General features: G+C 40.8%; 1 protein-coding gene across 1 annotated transcript in view; it reads right to left on the bottom strand.

Annotated features, from left to right (window-relative positions):
* The window catches only part of TOP1 (DNA topoisomerase I), a 69,471-nt gene that overhangs the window by 34,670 nt on the left and 12,610 nt on the right, over positions 1-22,191 (bottom strand). The window contains exon 3 of the mRNA XM_026093000.2: positions 2,462-2,564. Coding sequence (XP_025948785.1) covers positions 2,462-2,564 — 103 coding nt within the window. The remainder of the gene's footprint in view (positions 1-2,461; positions 2,565-22,191) is intronic.

The following is a 22,191-nucleotide window of genomic DNA, read 5'->3' as shown; positions in this document are numbered from 1 at the left end:
CCATCTCCAAAGCATGTTGCAAACTTGGCTATCTGCTTCTTAAGACAATTGTTAATTAAATCTAGTCCTTACAGGAACAATTTACATTTATGAAATTATGTGGATGACTTAAAGGATTTGGGGAAGAAATGTTTAAACTTCAATTTGAAGTCAATTATTTTTAAAAGGTTTGTTTTAGACGTCAAGTGGATTTTACACAGCAAGCAGCTACGATGTACTCTGTGTGTGACTGAGCATGGATGGGGCTATGCAGATTTTAGAGTACTCCTGAAGGATTAACCAAAGCATTGCCTCCACATGTGTATGTAGGTGAATACTACTTTCCCAGGAATACTAGCTTCAAGGCTGGATCTTGTCATTCCGGAGCCTGATGCACTCATTTTGAAGGCGGCACTTTTGAAAGGCAGAAAACACACTGAAGTTTTCAAACTGTGCACTCAGACTGGAGAAGTGAAGCCCCACCTTGTATAGGGGCCAGAGGAGCAAGGCAGTATCACAATCTCTCACCAGAACAAGCCTTGGACAAAAATCCCACACATGCATACGCTCAGTCATGCCATCTACATGTGTATTCTGTTACAGGACTCAAAGATGCAGTGTATTGTGCCCAGAGGACAGATGAACACTAATAGATAAATGAAAGTGGCTGGAGGCTTTAGGCACGATGCCCAAATGTGATACTTTTCCTACAGGGATTTCAAGGTAATGCTGTGGGGAGGAAGAAATTACTTTAAGATTAAGGACTATTACATATCATCTCATGGCAAAGCTACACCTTCCAAAACAGTTTAGCCATTCTTATCTCCTTTCTACTGTTTTGTTATCATTTACATTATCAGTTCTAAGCAGCTTCAAGTTATGAGCCATTATGAGTTGGGTGAAAAATATTTCTTACAGTTGAAAATATCCTAACCACTTTCATCTGCTACATAAACAGGGTCAAATCATTAACCAGTTCTGGAATTTAAAGATGGCACTTACATTAATCCTTACAAAAGGATGCGTTTTACTAAGATTGTAGAAGAATTTTTTTCAAGCAGCAATAAACGTTTGGAAATGCAAGACATCAAGCATGCACCCTAAAACTGACTTCAAGATCAGCAAAATGAGAAACTAGAAATTAAGGCAATAGAGACACGACCAGAGAAAATCACATGCAACAATGTGTATGAGGCATTTAGTCTTTGCTGTGGAAGCCAGTAAATGCTGCAAGTTCTTTGGCCTAGAATTTTTTTTCTTCCAATGGCTTACTTTTTTAAAGAAAGAAGAAACACTACGAAACAGTAAGGTTGTATAACTTCTTAAAAGGTCACAGCATATTCAGCTAAAGTGTGACCCTGATAACACATACCCACTGCCCAGCACAGACTCTCTCACTCTTTACTCAGTTCTTTTTAATAGAAGTCATTGTTAACACAAACTTTTTTTTCCTTTTAGATTGTGTTACAACAGCTGCACAGCAATTAGTCAACAACATTAGCTTGGCCATAGCATAAACACTCCCTGCCATTCCTGAAAGTCAGAACAGTGACTTACCCTCCAGTAACTGAATTGTGCAGATTTTACATTCAACATATGTAAATGTAAAATTTACTCCATGGCACTTGCTCATCAGGAATTACAACTAGAAAAGCTTTTTTGAGCTGTGTCACACATGCAACACACCTACCCTGTACTACACCATATCAAATCACTAAGGACAGACCCGCACATCACATTTTTGCATTCGAAGCCTAGATTAGGACATCAACTGGACCATGGAGTTGAATATCACCTTAAGAGCCATCAGTCACCACACAGGAAGTAAATGCTCCTCTCCATCAGCATGGATGCTATAGGAGGTGACTGGTATGAAACAACTTCCTGAGGTAATGGCAGTGTAGTGTATCATTCACACTAGATAAATTTGCATGCAAACCCTTTCAAATTTACTATCTAACCCAGCAGCTGAGACTAGTCCATAATGCTTGGTGAATGTACAAAGGACCGTCTTGCAAAGCTGTCACCAGGATTCTGGGGGACCATCTTTCCAGACACTGCTATTCAGAAGGCTGAGCAGTCACATCAAGTCCCTCTATGCTGAAACAGTGGAGTTTACTCCAACACTCAAGACAGCTCCACGTTTATGCTGAACATAATCAGAACCACACATGAGAGATTACCAACAAAGCTGATCAATCTTCATGCAGATGAGGTTAAACTAATTTTTAACACCTTCAATGACACTAAACTACAACAATCTCATACATTAGTATTGGCTCACATTTGCAACACATGTGGCTTCAGCTACCTACATAGAAAGGCATGCAATTACAAAAGTTCGGCTTAAAGCACCTACACTGATATAAAGTGCACTCAAAATGTAACAATTCTATCCTCAGTTATTATCATGGTAACTTTTGTAAGGCTGCATGAGCAACAGTGTTTTAGCCTATGTGGACTCCATCAACTTTTTCCTCACCTATTACTGTGCTTGGACTTTTCCCGGTCTTTTTCCTTGTCCTTCTTGTGCTCTTTGTGCCGGTGTTCTCGGTCTTTGTGTTTATCTTTGTGTTTGTGAGAATCTGCAAGCAGAGAGGCAAAAAAAAATTAAGAAATAAAATTGGGAGAAAACTCCATGCCTCCCTCATGAACCTCTGCATTTTCCCCACCCCATTACAGTACTTTCCGTAATTCAAAATTAGTAACAAAAAAATCTTAGTTTCAGTAGTCCTAAATGGACTCACTGCTCCTGTGGGACAAGTTAACTGATTTTAGCAACAGCTGCATTTATATGATCTTTAGTCCAATGATCTTTAAATGCTTTACAGACCCTGAATAATTGCGATCCCTTTGTTAAATAGTAAGCATGGCTATATCAAGTTCAATCTCACTTTGTAGATGGGAAAATTGGCTTTCTATGCCTTTAAGTACTTAACATCAAATAGTAGATTATAAGGATACAGGAACAGAGAATAAAGCTGAAATGCTAGGCCTGCTGTATTTGAGACTACTCTACTTCTACAAGTGTCTAATCTAGACAAAGAGGCCTTAAAGTTATCTTACACTTACCCACACAGTGCATGGCATGACAGGCCCATAGCAAGGGAAGGGGGATGTGGTGGGGAAAGAGAAAAAGAAAGTGGCAAGAGAAAGAAAAATGGATGGACTAGGAATTCCCTCCTCATGGTTCTCTAATGCAGAGATGCTTACCTCTGCGATATCAGATCCACCAAGAAAACTAAGCATGACAGCTCTCTGATGGGTACATGCTAGTGGAAAACCACCTACAGAGGTTAGAATTGGTCCAAATTAAGTGACAGAAGAAAGATGGGAGATGGTATTCAAGTGAATCTATATGCATACAATGATTTTAGTGCTTTCAATTCTACTTCCAGAGAGTCATCTTCTCATCCTCAATGCCAACTGTACAATAAGCAATAAAGTCCTTTAAAGCACCAAAAGAAATGGAGATCCAGCACAGGAAAAACAACATAGTCTGAATTATAACTAAACATATTTAAGGACGTAAACGTGTTTGAGAGCGTTCTTTATTGGTCAGTCAGGAAGGAGCTGAGGCTGAATTACCATACCAAGTCCACCTCAAAAGGCACAATCATTTAGGAGTCAAGGCCAGTATTCCTCTAATGCTAGGAAGTAAGTGTGCATGCCTGAAGAGTCTCCTGTCTTTCCAGGTATGTGCTTCTCAATGCCCTAAAATTAAGTAGCTCTTCAGGAAACCTAAAAGACTATGCTGACTTTGGCAACTGCTTTCAGATAACAGTGCCAGCATTTCCACGAGAGATTCCTGGATGTAAGGTACTCATGATTAATAGTAAAGAAGTTACACCTCTAAAACAGCTACTACCCCCACACTAAGAATAGGAAACTGCAACACAAGGATTTTGCGACCCTTTCATAGGAAATGCATTGCAGAGCCAGAAACAGATCTCACCCTCCTGACTCAGTGGTGCTTTTACCAGAAGTTCATTTTCTCTTTAACCAACACCAGTTCTTAAGTCCTCAAAACATTCAACTGGTTTTAGTTAAAACATACCAGCAGGCATATTTCAACAAAATTTGATTTTAATCTTCTGTTTTCTGTAACTTCAGGTATTGTTTTGAGACACTTGCAACAGGAAAACATAAAGCAACATATGAAAGTTGACATTCAATTTGCCTCCTGCATCTTTCCTTGATCCTCCTGAACTTCCTAGTGCTTTTGTGTGTACAGTAGATATATTTAAAGAGCAAGATTGAGTTTCTATATTTTGATATACTGGCAAGTGGCAGGATATGTGGGATATTTGGCATTGCAGCATAAACCACCTAAGAATTTTCAAGTACCTAAACAGCAAAATCTTTCACAGCAGGCTGGAGCTTTGCAGCAATCTCCTGGCAAACTGCGTGGGGACAGGACACCTACGCTCTCTGAACTGCCAAGAAGCAATTTCTTGGTGCCCTTCTCCTTCCCACTAGGACAACACACATTTCATGGGCAAAAATGTTTTGGCAGCTCATGTCACACTTATGATTCTTCAGTTCAGCCTGGAAGCTCAGACCACTTGGAAACTGCCTGGGTTTCAGTTCACAGTTTGCTCACTGATTCCTGAAGCACTGGCTGAAGAGAACAACCATCTATTTACACTTGATGAATACGTACATCACTAGAAAAACCATCATGCTATACATAGAGCAATGTACACTGATTTTATTACATATTCACTTTATAAGGAGGCACATACCAGCATGGAATCAATTTTTTTTTTTCTATCAACCAATTGATGGAAAATGTGTGCAGCTGTGCTCAATGCTATTCTCTATAGAGCTTAGAACAGCAACATTATTTTCTGCAAAACACTGCAAAAAGGAACGGTCTTTTACCTTCATCTCCAGATTCCTTTCCAATCAGCTCATGTGCTTTCCTGCTGAAACAGGCGTTTGCTCTTCAGAAGCTGTTCCAGGGCTATACCCTGGGAACACCGAGTCCGTCCCAGACATCTCCTCCAACCTCGGTACCGTTTACAACAATTTGGTATTTTCAGGCAATGAGAGCCTGGTAAAGCTGTAAGAAGGTGCCTGACCAGTGAAACTAGTTCTGCTTAGTGACATTTGCCTTCCCTTAGCTTTCCTTTGCTACATGCTGAAGGATTTGTAGCAGGAAGGCCTCTCACAGAGTATGCTGGCTAAAAGGCTGACAGAAGTGGCTGGAGGTTGTCCGACTATTTTTTTAAAGCAGAAGGGAGAAAGCGGCAGGAGAGCTTTAGCCACAGCACAGTTACAACCGGAAAGGTACTTGCCTCTGAGCAGATTGGGGAACGCTTGCAAATTCAGTATTTCCAGGCAGGTGGGTGTACTGCCTCCCAGGAATTAAATTGTTCTCAAATATTTGCCTAGTATTCAGAATCAATGGAGTTCCTTTCCGACGCAATGCCACGAGGCAGGTTAAGAAAGAGAACTTTAGTCTTTAGTTAACACATGCCTGTCATCAGAAGGCATTAAAGCTCTCCTTTATTTTTTTTTCTTTTTGAGGGTGGAGGTGAAAGTAGTACAGCAGACTGGAGAGTTAAAAAGAAGGACACAGCATTTTCTTTTTGGCATATCACAGGAGAATGCTTTTTTGTCAAACTGAATTTAAGAGTCTAAATGGATGGTTATTTGGTGGCCAACATGAAACCAGTTCAGCCATTTCATTCCAGTTCATGTAGCCACATCACAGAAACCTATTTAGCACCATCTCCAACTCAGGCAGACAGGCAACAGGTAACCCAGCTGGGAGGGAAACTTTTTTTTTTTTGGGGGGGGGGGGGGGTGTACTATGGGCCACCTCCCAATAAATCTCATGAACACTTGGTTGCTTCTGAGTTGATGACTACTGCCTGCATCTTCAAACTATTCAGAGTATTTATTTCTATTTCAGCTTCCAGTAACTCTCCCAGCTTACAGCTGATTAACAGTTGACTAGATCCCGCCTCGTATGAGCTCCAGAACAGTCACATGCATCACCACACACGTTTTGATGTGCTTCCTGCCTTTTGTGCCTTCACTTAAATGTCTGCTCTCTCTAATGCTAAACAAGGAGAGAAATACTATTACTTCACCAGGAGTATTTATTAGCAGAGTTCACTCTCTACTGTCAGCAAAGCTGAACCCCCCCAAAACTAGTATGATATTTAAAGTATTTCAGAAATCAGAGTCTCTCTCTAGCGTCAAGGTTATACCAGGGACAGGGCTTACGCTCCCTGGGCAAGGATCCACTACCCCGAAGGCTCTCCCTTTAGTATCCGCTAACCCAAACAGAGCTTTTGGCACCTCTTCTGTTCTAGAAAGCTTGACAGCCCTGGCACTCGAGCTCTGCCTGCTAATGCTGAGCCTGGTCCGCCTCCAAAAGATTACCGCAGTCCCCGCACTATTCCTGCTACTGCCTCCGTACCTCCAACAGTCACGAGCAGCTCTGAATTTTTGTACATTGATTCTTGCTTTTAACCCTGTTTAATTAAAAGGACGCCTGATTTAAGAATGGGAAGTTCTAAGCGCTTCTGGTCTGCCCCCTGCCCCCCCTTTAAGGCTCTGGGGAAAGGCTGAGTCATAACCCTATTTGCAATACTTGCATGTGTGTATTACTGGAACAGCCAAGTTTTGCTTATTATCCAGGAACAGAGCTGTAAGGGGTTAGGCATGGTTTTAACTATGGCATGACAAGAACAGAGCTGAAGTAAAGACAAGCCTCCTCCAGCAAGCAGTCGGTGTATGGAGAGCGGAGGGTGCCAACGGACAGAAAAGGCAAAGAGCCCACGCAGCTGATCGGACACCTGCCTTAACAGAACGAACGGCCTGCTCACAACAGCAAACTGTGGGACTACCCTGTTTTAACTCACATGAGACAAACTCATCTGCTTTTGAAACCCTCCGAACACCCTCTCCTCTTCTCCTTCCAAGAAACAGGCTATTTACAGACTACAACCAAGGGAAACAGGCCTACTCCCTAAGTTAATATTTCAGTTTTTCACGGCAACTTTTCTAATTAAACCCTAAAATTACACACAGAGGCATGAATTCTCCTACATCCAGTGAGGACAGCTATCAGTCTCATCTTGGGGAATCCTGCTGGCACAGGACATGGGATCACACAGGCTCCATTTTATCCCATTCACACTTCTCCCTTTATCGTCTCACTTCCATCCGACCCCATTTTCCTCAAAGAAATTTAGAAGTCTTTTTAAGCACTAAGAAAAAGATGTGAGCAGCAATCTGGCTCTTCTCACTTCTCCTAAATTAAGTGAGATAGCCAGCAAATTAACACTTGGCAACCCCAATTTCTGGTCAACAGTAGCTTTTCCAGAAACACCTATTAGCCTTCCATATTTACTGTCCTGGGTTCACCTTCTTTAAGTCTTTGTGCGCACAATTTGAATATCTCATTAACCTGCTTGCAGAAAGGCTTTGCTAGCAGTCTTTGTTCTTCTGAAATGTTTTAGCAGGTTCTGGAAATAACGACTTCCGAGATTTCCCCTCTGCTGCCAGAAGCACCCCAATTGCTTCACTGTGATTAGACAGCCTGGAAACACCACAACGCACAGTTATTTTAATGGTTTTTGACTTGCAGTTTTACAGTGATGTCAGAAACCTGGCGAATTAGCTTACATTCACATCCTCCATAGCAGGTGTTTGATTGATTATAAATTCATCCCAAATTCAAACTTAGTCACCTTCTGCTAACTTTTTAAACATATTTTAAATCAGTTAATTTTACATATGCACCTCTGCCCTCTAGACACCTTTTCTTTAGGTAATGGTAAACTGCCCCTCTTTCGTAATGGCAAAGTTATGTCAAATAAGGCAGAAATCACCAATTTTATTTGATTAATTTGTTAGGTTTAGAACAATTCAACAATCACATGCATATTTTCTGAGATCATGAAACAGTATATTTTTCATCATTTCAGGTGAAAAAACACACCTGATCGAATTCTGACTACTCAGACCTATGAAGTCTAACAGAAGTGTTACAGGGCTCTAAACTTTATTAAATCAGTTTTGTAAAGTGTGATGCACTGTGTAAACTTTATACTGGCAAAAAAAGAGTTAATGAAAGTCAGTACTGGGCTCACTGGTAAGCTATCAATTATCAAATCCACTCAAATGACACCCTTTAGGAAGGGCTAGAAAAGAGCTTCTCAGACTAAAAACAGCTCAGAAGATGATGAAGAAAGAGGAGAGAAGTTTCCATCTCTGAGAAAGCAGCTAAACAGAATGGCATCGGAGAGAAGCCCCAAGGAAAGGGGGATAGCCCCAGGAAAACAGCCCTATAGTAAGGGCTTCCCAAAAAAGAGCCAGGAGCTTGAAGATTAGATTATTTATTTTTAAATATCTATATGGTATGTTAAATATCTAATTTTAAACAAGTTAGAGTACCACAAGGTCTCAGAAAGAGCAGGGAAAGGTTTGGGTGAGGTTAGACGAAGAATGAACTGATGAAGAGGCAGAGGAGAGGGCAACCCCACAACACCGAGGACTCACCAGGTAAGAACATACTGGACAAATACCTGGTGGGCCACCCCGGCAGGACAGGGATGCTGCGACCTGGCTGCAGAGCCTGGTCAGGGGACATGCACCCAGCTGGCAACTGGGGCAGGAGGTTTTGGTGGGTTTGGAACTGTTCCAGAGAATACAAAATATTTAAGTGAACAAGATCAAAAAAATTGTCCAAGCAAGATCAAAAGCAAATTAAAACTGTGTTGCCCTAATTTAATCTTATGAAAAGCGATGGGCCAAGGTAGGGAGAAAGGGAAAGAGATATAAAGTAGAAATGGGTGGGAACTGAATGGCATTCAATTTGGAAGCACCTTGCAGCTTCCCTGACAGGCTGTCATGTGGGCACTAGCATTTCAGGCCTTCCCAAAAGCCTTCTGCACCCAAAAAGCTGCCATATTTTCACTAAGCATCTACCAGGAATATTTAACAAAAACACTGGAAAGAGGTATAATAGCTTATTTCACTTTTTTTCATAAAGGAGAAGCTGCCATTCCCTTCCGCAAAAGGAAAGGCACAATAAAAACTCAGCCCGTCATACAGAAGGTGTATTTTGCTGTCAAGAGTCCTCTGGGCTGGAAAGGCACACTAGGACTTTACCACCCTTTACAGTAGCAGCAACGCCTCACCACAAGCTATTAGAAAACTCAAGTAACAACTTCTGGCCATGGACCAAAGCTCCATAAATGGATGGTTTATTGCTATTGCAGGGAACAGGTTATTTCCTCCCGTACCTGTCTCCTTGTCCACTACATGTAAAATACCTGGGGTGAGAAAGAAGTTTTAGGCATCATCTAAAAGCTTTGCTACACTCGTGTCCATAAGGGCAATTTAATCTTACTATCTTGAATCTTGGAGCCAAAATTTGTGCCCAAATCTTAAGAAACAGACAGTGGGAAAAATTAATCATGCTAATGACTAGGAAAAACATTTTAACTGCTTGTTACTCCACTAACACCCTTCCTGCTTTAGCTGAGGAGCTGCAATTTCTGTCCCAAGTTAAGTTCAATGCCTTGATATTTGTTACAAGCAAAGTACACAAGCTTTCAAGATGTTAAGATTATTGGTCTTTACGACTATGTGGCTCTATTACCAGAACATACCCAGCCTGTACCTGAGGCACAAGCATGAAAACCTTTACAATCAGGATAGAAGACATTCTGTACATAAAATATAAAAACTAGTGGGATGACTGCATGTATGTGTCACTTCAGCCTCTCCTCTGGAAAGGAGAGGAAAGTTTGGCTATTTTGAACAGCATCTTAGAGAAGATTTCTCCAGTTCCATTGCTAAATGATGCAGCCAAGAGGGAGATAATCCAGGAACGTTTGACAGCTGATCAAAATCAAAATCTTCTCCTGGGCCTTCCTGTCACTTGAGCAATGGTTAGTCCCTTCTGAGCTGAAATACCATACCACCCAAGTGTTAGTCTTACCACACAACTACAGCAGTTTTACTATTTGGGCTGTTTACTTCCTCACCTAATGTGATGCAAAAATAAGTGAAGCAAGAGGACTCTGTATGACACAAATGAAACATTTTAACCATTGTTTCTCTTCCCTTCCCTCACAGGCACTTCTCAAAAGTTGCCTTCTTAAAACTGTAGATGATCTGGAAAAGGCTTCTTACATTAAGTCTCCAGCCAGCAAAATTTGCTACAATTTAGTTTGCCAATTTACATTAGAGTAATTTAGTATTTCAGAGTTCTAAAGTAGAGTTTTAATTTCTTCTATATTGAGTATAAAGAGACTAATATGAAAATTCTCAAGGTTCAGTTCCTGAAATGATACCTAGAAGGGCTATGAACATTCAAGCATACGAATGCAGTTCAAGGTATCTAAAATACTTCAAATTCTGGCACAGACAATTTTGCCTTAGGCATCCAATCAAAACGATTTACTGTGGCACGGAGTTTTACAACACATAGCTTACGTCAGCAAGAAGAAAGATCCTAACATTGAGCAGTTATCCAAGACCTTTATTATGAATAGTGACTTGGTTACCAGATTAGCTAGATTGGCAGCTGCAATCCCTCGTGTAAGAGGGTTGCTTTTTGTAGAGGTTCTGGTCAGCTTAAACATTGTGCATTTGAGGAAGCAACTACTGTGTGGAGATGCAAAAATGCAGTTGCACACTCCATACAGCTCAGGAGACCAACTATGTGGAGAAAGTGGAACAGTCTGGAGCACAGGGGATTAAGATCCTCATCATCAGATCAGTTATGACTGAAGCTGTCCGAATTTACATGTTTTGATAGAACAGTTTTAAAGGGGTGTACAATATCCCACCTAACCAATCTGGAAGAGGTTTAAATTTTTATAAAATACTTGCCTCCCTGTTGTAGGAACTGACAGTATGATCATGTTATTCCACTAATCGATTGCACAGAGCATCTGGACTTTGTTTAAACAGATTACCATCGCTGAAGCCCAGAAAAGGAAGAAAAACCATTGGACAGAAAACAGAATTGCACCCAGGTATCAGAGGCAACACCTTTCCCAGCAACACAGGGCAGACTGAAAGAAAACAGAACTGGAGGTGTGAAAGAAAGTACAAAACATCCATATGCAATTAGAAATGTCAAAAACAGAAAAACACACCCAGAAGGCATTGTTCAGAGAGAAGAGATGGTGGTATCCTGGATGATACTCTGGAGCACAAAATCATGGTCTAAAAAAAAACCTTCCCTTGTGAAACCAGGTAAGTCACCTTTTGGCCCAATGGACCTATTTATGCAACCACAGACTATGTGTAAGACCTATTTATCTGGAAAGGCATTGCAAGTCTGTTTACTGTGCTACCGTATTTCTCCGATAACTGATTGCAAAATATTCAGAATCCCGAAATGGAAGTAACAAGACCCACGATTTGGATCGCCATCAGCCATAACCTAAATCAGAATAATTCAGACTGGAAGTGAGAATTCACAATGTCATCTGCTCTAACAGAAACACAGAGTTTGGGGAAGCAATGCTTCCTAAGCAAGAGATTCAACAAAAGAAACAGGACTCGAGCTTTCAGTGGGTCTCAAGAAAGAAGACAACTACAGTGATATTGAAACAAGCCTGTGGGGCTCTCGCTTGCTCATTTAGAGTGCCACACTTAATGAGGTTACCTTTTAAAAGCCACTTGATGTGCAACCCTTTGCCAGTGTTCAGAGAAATCTCTGGCGAAACCCTGCTACAAACCCCCTTTGGCCTGCAATTTTTACAAATATGCCCGTACCTATACTACAGACTGAAACAGCCTGGTCTTAATTACACAGATACCAGATAACTATATCCAAATCTCATTACATCCCTGATGTCAAATGCAAACAAAGTTACAGCACTATTACAAAATTATTTTACCTCAGGTGCATCACTGGGTCAGGTGCAATAGGCTGACATCAGGTTGACATTTTCTTAACAGTGCTTATGAAAGAAATCTACTGCTTCCTTCCATAAACCTGAATAAGACCTAAGTTTTATACTCTGCTGCAAAACAATTCAATTAATTTTGACTAAGTGCAAGGAGAACAAAGCAGGTTTTGAAGCTTCAGACCCTCTGTCATTCATTTTCCAATCACAGAAGAGAAGAAAAAAAGAATGGAAGCTTCGTGAAAAAGGAGTTTGGAAAAGAACAGCAGAATAATCAGTGTTTTATCCTTCCTTAGGAAGCAACTTTATCAATCAAGCAAGACCCCCCTAGAATGCATTCTTCCCTTTCCAAGGGTCCAAATAAAGAAGCGTATCATCACAGACTAGGTATCAGTCAACCTATTTTCCAGGCTATGGTTACTCAGGATGCAAGAATCCTTTGACTTTACTTTTCATTTCCTGAAGAAGGCTGAAGAGCAAGCCACCAGGCTGAGCCAGAACAGTGGGACCAAATGACACAACAGTGCATCCAATTCTGCCCTCTCAACGCTTGAAAACAGAGCATTTTTGATAGGAAAAAGTGACATTAATGACCTCACAATCCTTCTCCACATTTCAACAATTACTTGAAGCAAAAGACACTCACAGGGACAGATATTAAGGCTTTTTCCTTAAAAGGACTGTGCTAGGAAACTTGGCTTCAGCAACCAGACAGACCCCTTAGTTGCTGCATTCTTTGTTCATCTTGTAATCCCAAGGCCCTGTATTCTTTGCTGCTGAACAACAGAGGGGAAGGAAGAAACCCATGGAAGGACTTGGTGAGGAATCTGAATAGAGGCATACTTAGAGATAAATAACTAAAGAAACGGCTCCAGCCCTTCTCTGTCCTTTAGAATAGTCCCTAGGAGCTTCCTGACAAGTTCCACTTTCTCTTCAGCAGAGTTCTGTTATGCAAGCAAGGATCTTACACAGCATTTTAAAATACAAAGTTTACAAAACAAGATTAACGCACCTTCTGCTCCACCGAAACCCCAGGGCAACTTCAATCTAAGGAAGAAAGGTAAAAAATGTGACAGAACTGCTAACAGTGAGAGAGAGCACGGCGGGCACAAGACCAACTCTGCAAGCTAAGCTCTACACTCATTTCTCCCTTCCAAACTTTAGGGCTCATCATGGATTGATTTAGGAGGCCAGGTGGAAAATAAAACAAAACAAAAAACCCCACCACAGACTGATCATCCCTATCTTGCGTGACTGAAGCCTCCAGGACATGAATGGCTGAAATTAACCTGAAGCAAATGCCATCGCTGGCATTTTATCACTCTAAGCAAATCTACAGAAATCAGGTAGATAAGCAAGACATGCTGTGAGAGCCTATTCAGAAAGGGAAGCACTGATATTATTCAGTGCACTTGTTTCAAGCCCTTGTTCAAATTTCTTTCGGCCACCTTGGATTAGTCACTTCTTTTCTATGCACCTCATTTTTCTTCCATTAGAGAGGTACCCAATATTCTCAATATGGGCAATTAATGCTTAAATAATTGAGAGAGTTATGTGGTGTAAAGGGATGCTGACCTTAGGAAAGCCCCGAAATTGCAAGCATTTTAGCAAAGTATATAGCAAAACAACTAATTGAGAGCAAAGACAGCAGCAGCAACTTTAATGAGCTGTAAGCACCTTTTACTCCGTTTCTTCTGAAAGATGGGCTTATTCGGATATGCCTGTTCCACAGCTTATCTTAGTTGCTGCTTAGCAAATGCATTAAATCACTGCAAGCAGAACTGCACTAAAAGACTACGTAAGGGCAAGACTGGGAAAGCCTTATAAAGCATGAAAAATACATGCTTGATCAGTACAGAAAGGCTAAATTAATAGCTGCTTCTTATACATGCCAAAGGGCTCCCAACTGAGAGGCAACAATGAAATTTCAACCCATTATTTGCATTCAAAAAATGGAAAAAAAAACCCAATGTGAACAGAACCATGTGTTTCCAGGGATTCCCAAGATGTAAAACATTCTTCTGTAATTGCATAAGTAAGAGCCAGAGAATGAAACCCATTAGTATATTCCCATTAACCAAGCAGAATAAAACAGAACAGTGAGTTAAAACTTTATGGAAACTGCCAGCATTAGCGTACAACTTAAAATGCTGTTGGCAAAGAGAGGAAAGTCAGGAGTAGTCTCTTAAGAAAACAAGATAGGAACAATCCTGTTCTTGTCCCTAGTGACATTTATTCTTATAAGGCTACATTGTATCATGAGCAGAACTATTTATTTTTCATAGCCCCCTTCATTCCAAATTTGAATACCTTGCATATTAACACACTTTCCTTCCTTCCCTTACTGGGCTAAAAATAGTTTCAGCATTTTTTTTTCCTGTTGGTTTATGAGTTTGTACCCTCATGCATAAACAAAGCTATGCACTGCATGCATGCACATCTTGATGCAGCAGAACTGAAGATACACTTTTGCCTGATAGCTTCACAAGCTGTCACCCACCACAGCTCTGCATAACAGGAGCCCAGAATTAGGCCGAGAACGCTGCTGAGGGAAAGTCCACTGAAGGAGCAGTACGGGACTTGGGACTCTCCTAGGATACTCTAGAAAAAAAGCTGTACTGAAAGCGTGTGGAAGTTTACATGGTATACGTCTGCTTCTCTTCTGGCTGTTGTCATCTCCACCACTGTCTTGCTTTCAATAAGCATCGAATTCCTTCTTCTCCTGCCTCAGACTAGCCCAGAATTACTTTTCAGGGTCAGCGAAAAGGTCCAAATAAGATAGAAAAGTGGAAAGTTAGATAATTGTAGCAGCCAGTGGCCCATTACAAAGCCAGCTTTGCCTGCACCTGAATAACGCAACCAGATCCAAAATGCAAAATGTAAAAGCAATGAATAGTGACAAGCTTGAGCTTCTTCATCTCTTTTGATTCAAACGCCTTGCACTTATGACAAACAAATCCGTATTGCAAGTTGCTAACAGACATATATACAGGACAAACAGGGAGTCTGAAGGACTTAGAAATCTAAAATGATGTTGCCAGGGGAACACACAACAGAGAATCAGCTTTGGAAAATTTTTTTTTTGCATAAAGTAGTAGCTAAAGGCAGGTTTTCCCTGCGGGTTTCCATTAAATCCACTAACACTGGACAACTACCAGAGCATCTAAGCCCATCGTTCTCCAAATTCACATCACAATTTCCTCCCTGTTGTGAGAAATACAGGTAACATAACAGACGTAAGCTGGGAGAAGCAGGCTCGGTGAGAAAGATTGGACCAGGCTAGCATCCAGAAGTGTAAAAGTAGTTGAAAATTATGAAACGTAAAATTTAAGGGGATTCAGACCCTGAATGCAAGAGAGATCTATCTTGCTGTGAGAGTTAGAAAGCAACCAACCTTTAGCACAGACCCAAGGTTTAGCACAGAGTCTGTCGCACAGCTCCTCGCCAGACACCCTCGTCTCGTTACAAGACAATGGGAGACATTACGCACTGGAAGCAAAGACAACAGGAACTGCCCAGGGTCACTCGAGGCCCTCCTAACTCCGCTTGCCTTCTGCCCTGGTTCTCCCGAAGGGCTCTCCACAGCCTACCAATTGCAACATTTACAGTCCTGTTTAGACTTCGGAGCAATCAGCCAACTGCATGAGATAACATATCCCTTACTTCGACACAATCCAAAGCAAAATGGCTCAGTTAACCCTTATTTTTCTGGTTCGTAGAAGCCTTTTTCCTTCACAGTTCTTGCCAAGCAATTCGAGCTGTGGAAGTTTTGGGACAACAGACTGCATCTCAACCCTCTCCTTCTCAGGAAGGATGTGCAAGCCCATGTGGCCCAAAACACTTACTTGTCAGCGGCTGAGTGCAGTTACATCAGAGGCTTTTTTTTGCTCTCCATGTTAGCTGTTTCAGAGCCTCCTGGAGAAACAGGCATAGCTTCTCTTGAGACAAATCTCCGCGGTTCCTTCACACCTCAGCGAATCCCAGCCTAGAGGTGCAGTAACTGTTCTCCTGTCTGCACCACATCACGAACAGGTGGGCTGAATCCTCTGCTGGAGGGTTTTGACAAAAAAGTGCCCAGGGAACAGCTCAGAGTTACTTTGGGAGACTGGGTCAAGAGCAAAGAAAATGTTTCGGTGCAATCTGTGACACATTCGCACTGCAGAGAACTTTGTGTACTGTACTCCACGCATAGCCTGAGTCACTGCCCCCAACAGAAGGTTCTTCCGCCTCCAACTGCTCTTTATACCGTCATTAGAAAGGTGCGAACAACATAATTTGTGATACAAAGTCAACAGCTGCTTATTGCATGCAGTCAAGCTTCCATGACAGGTGAGCCAGGAAAAAGTACTGAGAAACAACTATAATATCTGGTCCTGAGAGAGCACAATGGAAACTTCAGTTATATTAGAAGAGAGAGAGGTTGATAGGATTTGGGGGCATAAGAAGAATAAAAGTTTCAGTTCTAAAAAGTGCATTAGCCAGCAGAACTGCTGTGTTGTCAGGAATATTACACTGCAACGGCATCAATGAGAAATATTTTCACTTGCTGGCTGTGCACTGACTTCTTGTAAATCACTAGCATTTTTGAATTCACTAAGAAGAAGTTGGTAAAGATTCCCCGAAATCCTGACACTGCCCTACTGCAAGGGTGATGTCTCACCAGCAGCTCAAACAGAGCCTGCATTCAAACCAACAGCACACAAGGACAGGCCTGGTATGTTTGGCTATCCTGGGCTTGAGCCAGAACAAGGGCTCCCCTAAGCAAAAACTTCGCAGAAGATCAAAAAGAGCAGTCGCATTGAACTGCTTCTCCAATTGCAGTCAATTACTAAGACTCCTGTCAACAGCCAGGATCTCACACGCAGTTTATGCACATGGGAGTAGTATGAGCTGTGTTTAGTGTCCTCAGAGGAGACACTCCAATGGCATTTGTTCAAAATCTTTTATTAACCCTCCCTTCACAACACGAAGCAGCTTTGGACAGTGCTCGTCTCCTGCTTGCTGCAGTCGGAGAAGGCCTGAGGTGACAGCATGCTTGGGAACAACGTGTGGTCTCCACAGTCCTCATTTAGACAAGGTTTAGTTTAGAAGACCAAGAAGTTGTATAATTTTATCACACAATTTGGTTCCTCACTGTAGAAGCAGCTCTCCCCGATTCCAACTTTTTTCCTCTGTTTTTTTTTTATTCCCTAAGTACAACTTTTTTTCATTTAAGATGTCTTTTTTTCATCGACAATCATTTATTTCAAGTATGTGGGCACACCAGAAGGACACAGGCTGATTTCACCTCCTTTCACAGGGCTGACAAGGTATGTGACCACTCATCCATGCTAGACTAATTTCAGCAGTTGTTTGCAAATGTCTTATCACCAGAGACAGCTTTGCCCCAACCTACTCTCAAGGTGAGGGAAGAAATGCAATTCCCAACCCCTTAAGTAGACACTGTTGCATTTAATATACAAGAAGAAACTTTACTCCAGCCAAAATACAAAAGAAAGTAACTAAAAGGTAAAGGGCAGCTGAGACTTCTGCACTTCATAGACCACTCATGACTCTTCTGAAAGGAAGAAAAAGAGGATGTAGAAAGAAGCATCTCCTTTGCAGTGGCATAGGTCTCGTTAGCTTTAACAGTATATTTTAAAATACATGATGCTACAGTTGCAATACCTAAATGGCTAATAGGTACAGCCCCTAGATAAGATGCACCAATTCCACTCAAAGTCCTCAATTTAAAGCAGCAGGCAGGAAATGTTACTTTAAGTCACTGATTTTAATCTTGTTACGCATCTGTAATCTGTTTATTTTGTTAAATCCAGGTCAAGTCTCACTAGCTGGCAACTATTAAGTCACACTGATGCAGATAATTGAATGCAAAATGTAACCTGCTTGCTGTTATGCAGGCTAATATGCTGTGCTTACCTGAACAGGCATAATAAAATCTTAACTTCTTAAATTAAGAAAAGCTCCACCCAATACATTACCTTAAAAAACAAAACAAAAACATCCACACAAATCCTAATGATTTGCATCTCTGGATGGAAATCGGAATCCTATTAAATACACAAGCCAAAGTTGTCAGATTCCCTCTAGATCCAAAACTCACATCTCCCTCAACTGAGACTTATGAAGCAAGTTTTCCTAATTTGTTTTATATCTAAAGTCTATCAAAAAAGGAAGTATCCTTGAAAAGGAAACTGAAGCAATTGCTTCTGGTTACCCTGCCCCTTACCTGTGCCCAATTTTAAGGGTAGCAGATCCCACCCTTTCTTTATCTATGCAGAAATAACTAAGTGTGAAAATTAGCTGTTCCTCCTCTTTCCAGCTTTCAGTTGGCTTCTCTATCATATGCCCTAAATGAGCTGCTTACACTGAAGAGAATATACTGCAGGTGCGAAGTGTCATCAAAAGCTGGGTTATCACTGCACTTCAAACTCTAAGTGCTTAACTAATGACTTCTGTCATATCAGATGTTTTACTTTATGACTACAGCAACATGACCATGCTCCCTACTTATTCATTTTTTCTGAATATGAAGCCTAACATTATATAAATATTTTTATAAGAGGTTGGTTGATGAGAGGGCTAGAAATATGCACTATAGAAGCAACCCTATAGATTCAAGAATCTTCTTATCCCTCTTTAACACAATCCAAAAATGAAAAAAAAACCAAATAACATAGCTCCAAAGGAAAAGTTAAAAAATATTTTTTCCACCTACTAATTTCATGGCAGGAACTGACAAGGGAAATAAGAACACCTAACAATCTTTAAAAACTGATAATTTATTCCTGCATGATTCAACTATAAGGCTAGGAAAAGCAACCCCTTTTTTAACAGCTTCTTGGCTGCCAGTTTTATTACATTAAGGCAGATTTTTTAAAGTTTCTTATTATTCCTATAAGAGTCAAAATTAAGTACACTCATATATTAAAATTTAATATGAATTTTACATTGAGGAGTAACACCATCCTAAGAGCCACAGCCACTATAGCTGATTTAGTTGGTTTGCTCCAATGCAAATAGGCTAGAACAGTATTTGTACATTTTTCTCCTATCCTTTCTTGCCAATGCATTTCAAGCCTGAGCTAGACAACACAACTTCTGGGGGCGAAAGCACTGTCCACGAACCCAGTGGCAGGAAGACAATGCTCTCATCCTTCACAGTAAGTTCTGCTTTATCTGAAACAGCAGCAGTCTTTGTCAACAGCCCCAGGGATTTCCAAATTTGCAATATCTGGATACACTCAACTTGTTTGAGTTAAGAATGGCATAAGTGAAATGCATGTAAAGTTGTAAAGTGTAGCTTTTATTTTTCAACTCGGATCTGTTTTACAGTTAGCAGCTATCTTCTTGTAGCCCAGCCTGAGGCAGACCAGAAAAACCTCTCGTTTTTCCTGTGATCATAACTGACTGATGTGTGATCAGCTTTACTTGATATTATGAGATCTGAAAGTACAGTGATATTGGAATACTGGAGTCTTAAGCTTTACTTAATGCTACCACCATGTATTAATAAAAGCTTGTGAGAAAGCACATGATGAGTAGCCCTAGTACCATAAGAATGAATGCATATAATCTATTCCGAGAATCAGTAAATGAGATGAGATGCTTAACTTCACATTCCACTCCCCAAACTAACAGGTTCAAAGAACAGATCAAGATCCCCTTGGAGGAAAGAGATAATAAAATTGAAAAACAAATGATAACCAACCATAGAAGTAACTTTTCACTTCTAGTGACCTTGTATTTCTAAAAACCCCAAATTGGAGACAAGACTGAGTTAAACCTTAAGATAAGAAATAATTCAGTAGTCCCTACTCCAGAGTGTGCTGTATGACCAGAACAGTCCAACACTGACAGCAGGTTTTCACAATGGAAGACTTTTTTTTAAAGTAACAGTTACCTTGAGGTAAAAATATAAAATGAGACACTTTTTGCCACCACAGTCACTGTAAAAACTACTGCAGTCTTGTCTGTTAGCATTTTACAGCGAGACAGCTACCCTGATATAAAAAAGCTGCACTTTTTATAGCGAGGGCAATAGCCATAGACAAGTAGAGGAAGGAGACAGAATTTGCTAACACCAAGCAGTAAGAGTTCATCAAGTTCTCAGAAAAAGATAAGCCCACTACAGTGGAAAAAAAAAGTGCACACTTAACATTAAGTCAGCCTGCATTTGTTTCATCAAGGAATGCTTTAGAAGTTGCTTTATGAACTATATACACATCTGACACACAGAAGTAATTTTGGTAATGATTAAATACAAGACAAAACAGCAGTGGCCAACAGGGAGGAAATATCATCCGACTCCCACTATACAAGGATCCTCAACAATCTGTTTCTGTACTGACACCCTTCAGGAGTACCAGTCTGCCTTAAGTAATCTGATCTGAATTTAGTTCTCCATGTTACATGAAAAATTTCATATCATAGGATTTAGGAAATCACATGTAGTTAACAAAACAGTACGAACACTGCCTAATAACGTACTATTCTGATATTTAAGACTGGGCAGGAAGAGGGGTTAAAAAGTTAAGAAATAAAAGCTTAAGTGATGAAGAACTGAGCAAGTGTCACTGACCAAGTTGAATTTCCTGACCAAACTACACTGACTTCAAAACATGGAAATAAAAAGCCTACGAGATGCATAGAAAAGCTACAAGTTCTCATTCATTTTTAAGATTTCAAACACTTCAAAAGTGCTTAGAGAAAAGCCCTTCTGAATACTGGATCTTTTCCAAAACGAAAGCTAGCGGAAAACTTACCTTCCCAGTCTTCAAAGACACTATGGAAAAAAAAATCATCACACACATTATACTTGTTTGTGGTCCACATAAAACTAAATTTTGTAATACTTTTTACTGTATGGGGAAAGAACAACCAAAGTGAAGGCTTCACTGACTGTATCCTCCAATTGTGTTAACTGCCAAAGATAAACCTCACAACTTTGCTGAGATTGAACTGTTAATACACACAAAAAAGCACTACGAAATCCCAGAATAAAAAAAACCCCACATATTTATTTCAGTTCCATTCAAAAAGGTAAATATTTGCCATGTGCAAGTTAGCAAACTTCTTCTCCAGGACATCTTCATAAAAACAAAACTCAAATTTGTTGCCCTCCCAAATCACAAACACATCTATGTTATGCAAGGAGGACTGCTTGAACTACATGCTAACAAGTTCCCTTTGGGTTTTAAGTCTTGTCACCTTGGATTAGAGCATGAGGCTCCTCTGCTGGGCGGGGCGGGGGAGATGGATATTTACAAAGTGCAGGGAGCAGCGAAATACGGGAACTTAATTTAACAAACAAGGTTCACATCTGTTTTGAGCACTCTCTCATTATCTTCGGAAATACCACTAGAGGGGACTCATTTCACAAAACAGTGTTTCACAGCTTCTCTATAAGGCAATCTATTTAAGACATACACCTACAGAAGTAACTTCAGTGCACCAAGGCCTTGTAAACCTCCTCCTGATCTTTCGGAAATGAACATGGCCAGGGGATTAGCCTCTTTTCTCATTTTAACCACGTACACATACAAGTTATGGGCAAAGCCCAAGAACAGATCAGTTCCTGAAAGATCCAAGCCACCTCCTGAACTAGCCATCCCTACTATCAACACCAGATGTAAGCAGCTTGCTAAACTGCACATGGAACAGATCCAGACCGCAGGCAAAGGCAGCACCAGCAGCTCTGAGCAAAAATCTATCAGATCCCTGAAAGCCAAACACTGAACAGAATGAGTGCTGTAAGAGTTGCGTACTCATGAACATAGAGACAGACAGAATGCTTTAATGCAGGCCATAGTTCAACAATACATTCACCTTTTTCCTCTACAGACAGGTGACCACTTCAGCAAGGAGGGACAGGAGTACCATAAGCTAACGAGACAAAAGTCTCAATAAGAGGGCTGGGGGAGGAGGGAGCAGACGTGTTAGGCAGGGAAGGCAAGTGCTGGGAAAAGTTGCAGATCAACAGCTTTACACCTTTATTTATGAAAGAAGAAACTGATGGGATGTTATCAATTCAGTGCTTCTGTCTTTGCATAATATTCAATTTAAGAATTAAATTACTGGGATAGCAGACACTGCTAACTGCCCTGTCTCCATCCACCACAAGAGAAGCTACAGTCTGGTCAATCAAACCACACTGCGCTGGGCACTCCCAAGACCAGACGCTGCCAACGAAAGATGCCAAGTGTATAGCATCGAGCGAGCCCGGAGTCACATCTTGTCTTTACATCTAGACAGTATAGTTTAAAACCTAGAGATAACTTTGCTTTAGATACAGGTGATGCTGAACAACCTCATTTGATGA

This window comes from Dromaius novaehollandiae, chromosome 16 (assembly GCF_036370855.1).
Source record: "Dromaius novaehollandiae isolate bDroNov1 chromosome 16, bDroNov1.hap1, whole genome shotgun sequence".
In the NCBI taxonomy this organism is placed as follows: Eukaryota; Metazoa; Chordata; class Aves; order Casuariiformes; family Dromaiidae; genus Dromaius; species Dromaius novaehollandiae.
The sequence above is the reverse complement of the archived record's forward strand: the minus strand, read 5'-3'. Positions and strand labels throughout refer to the sequence as shown.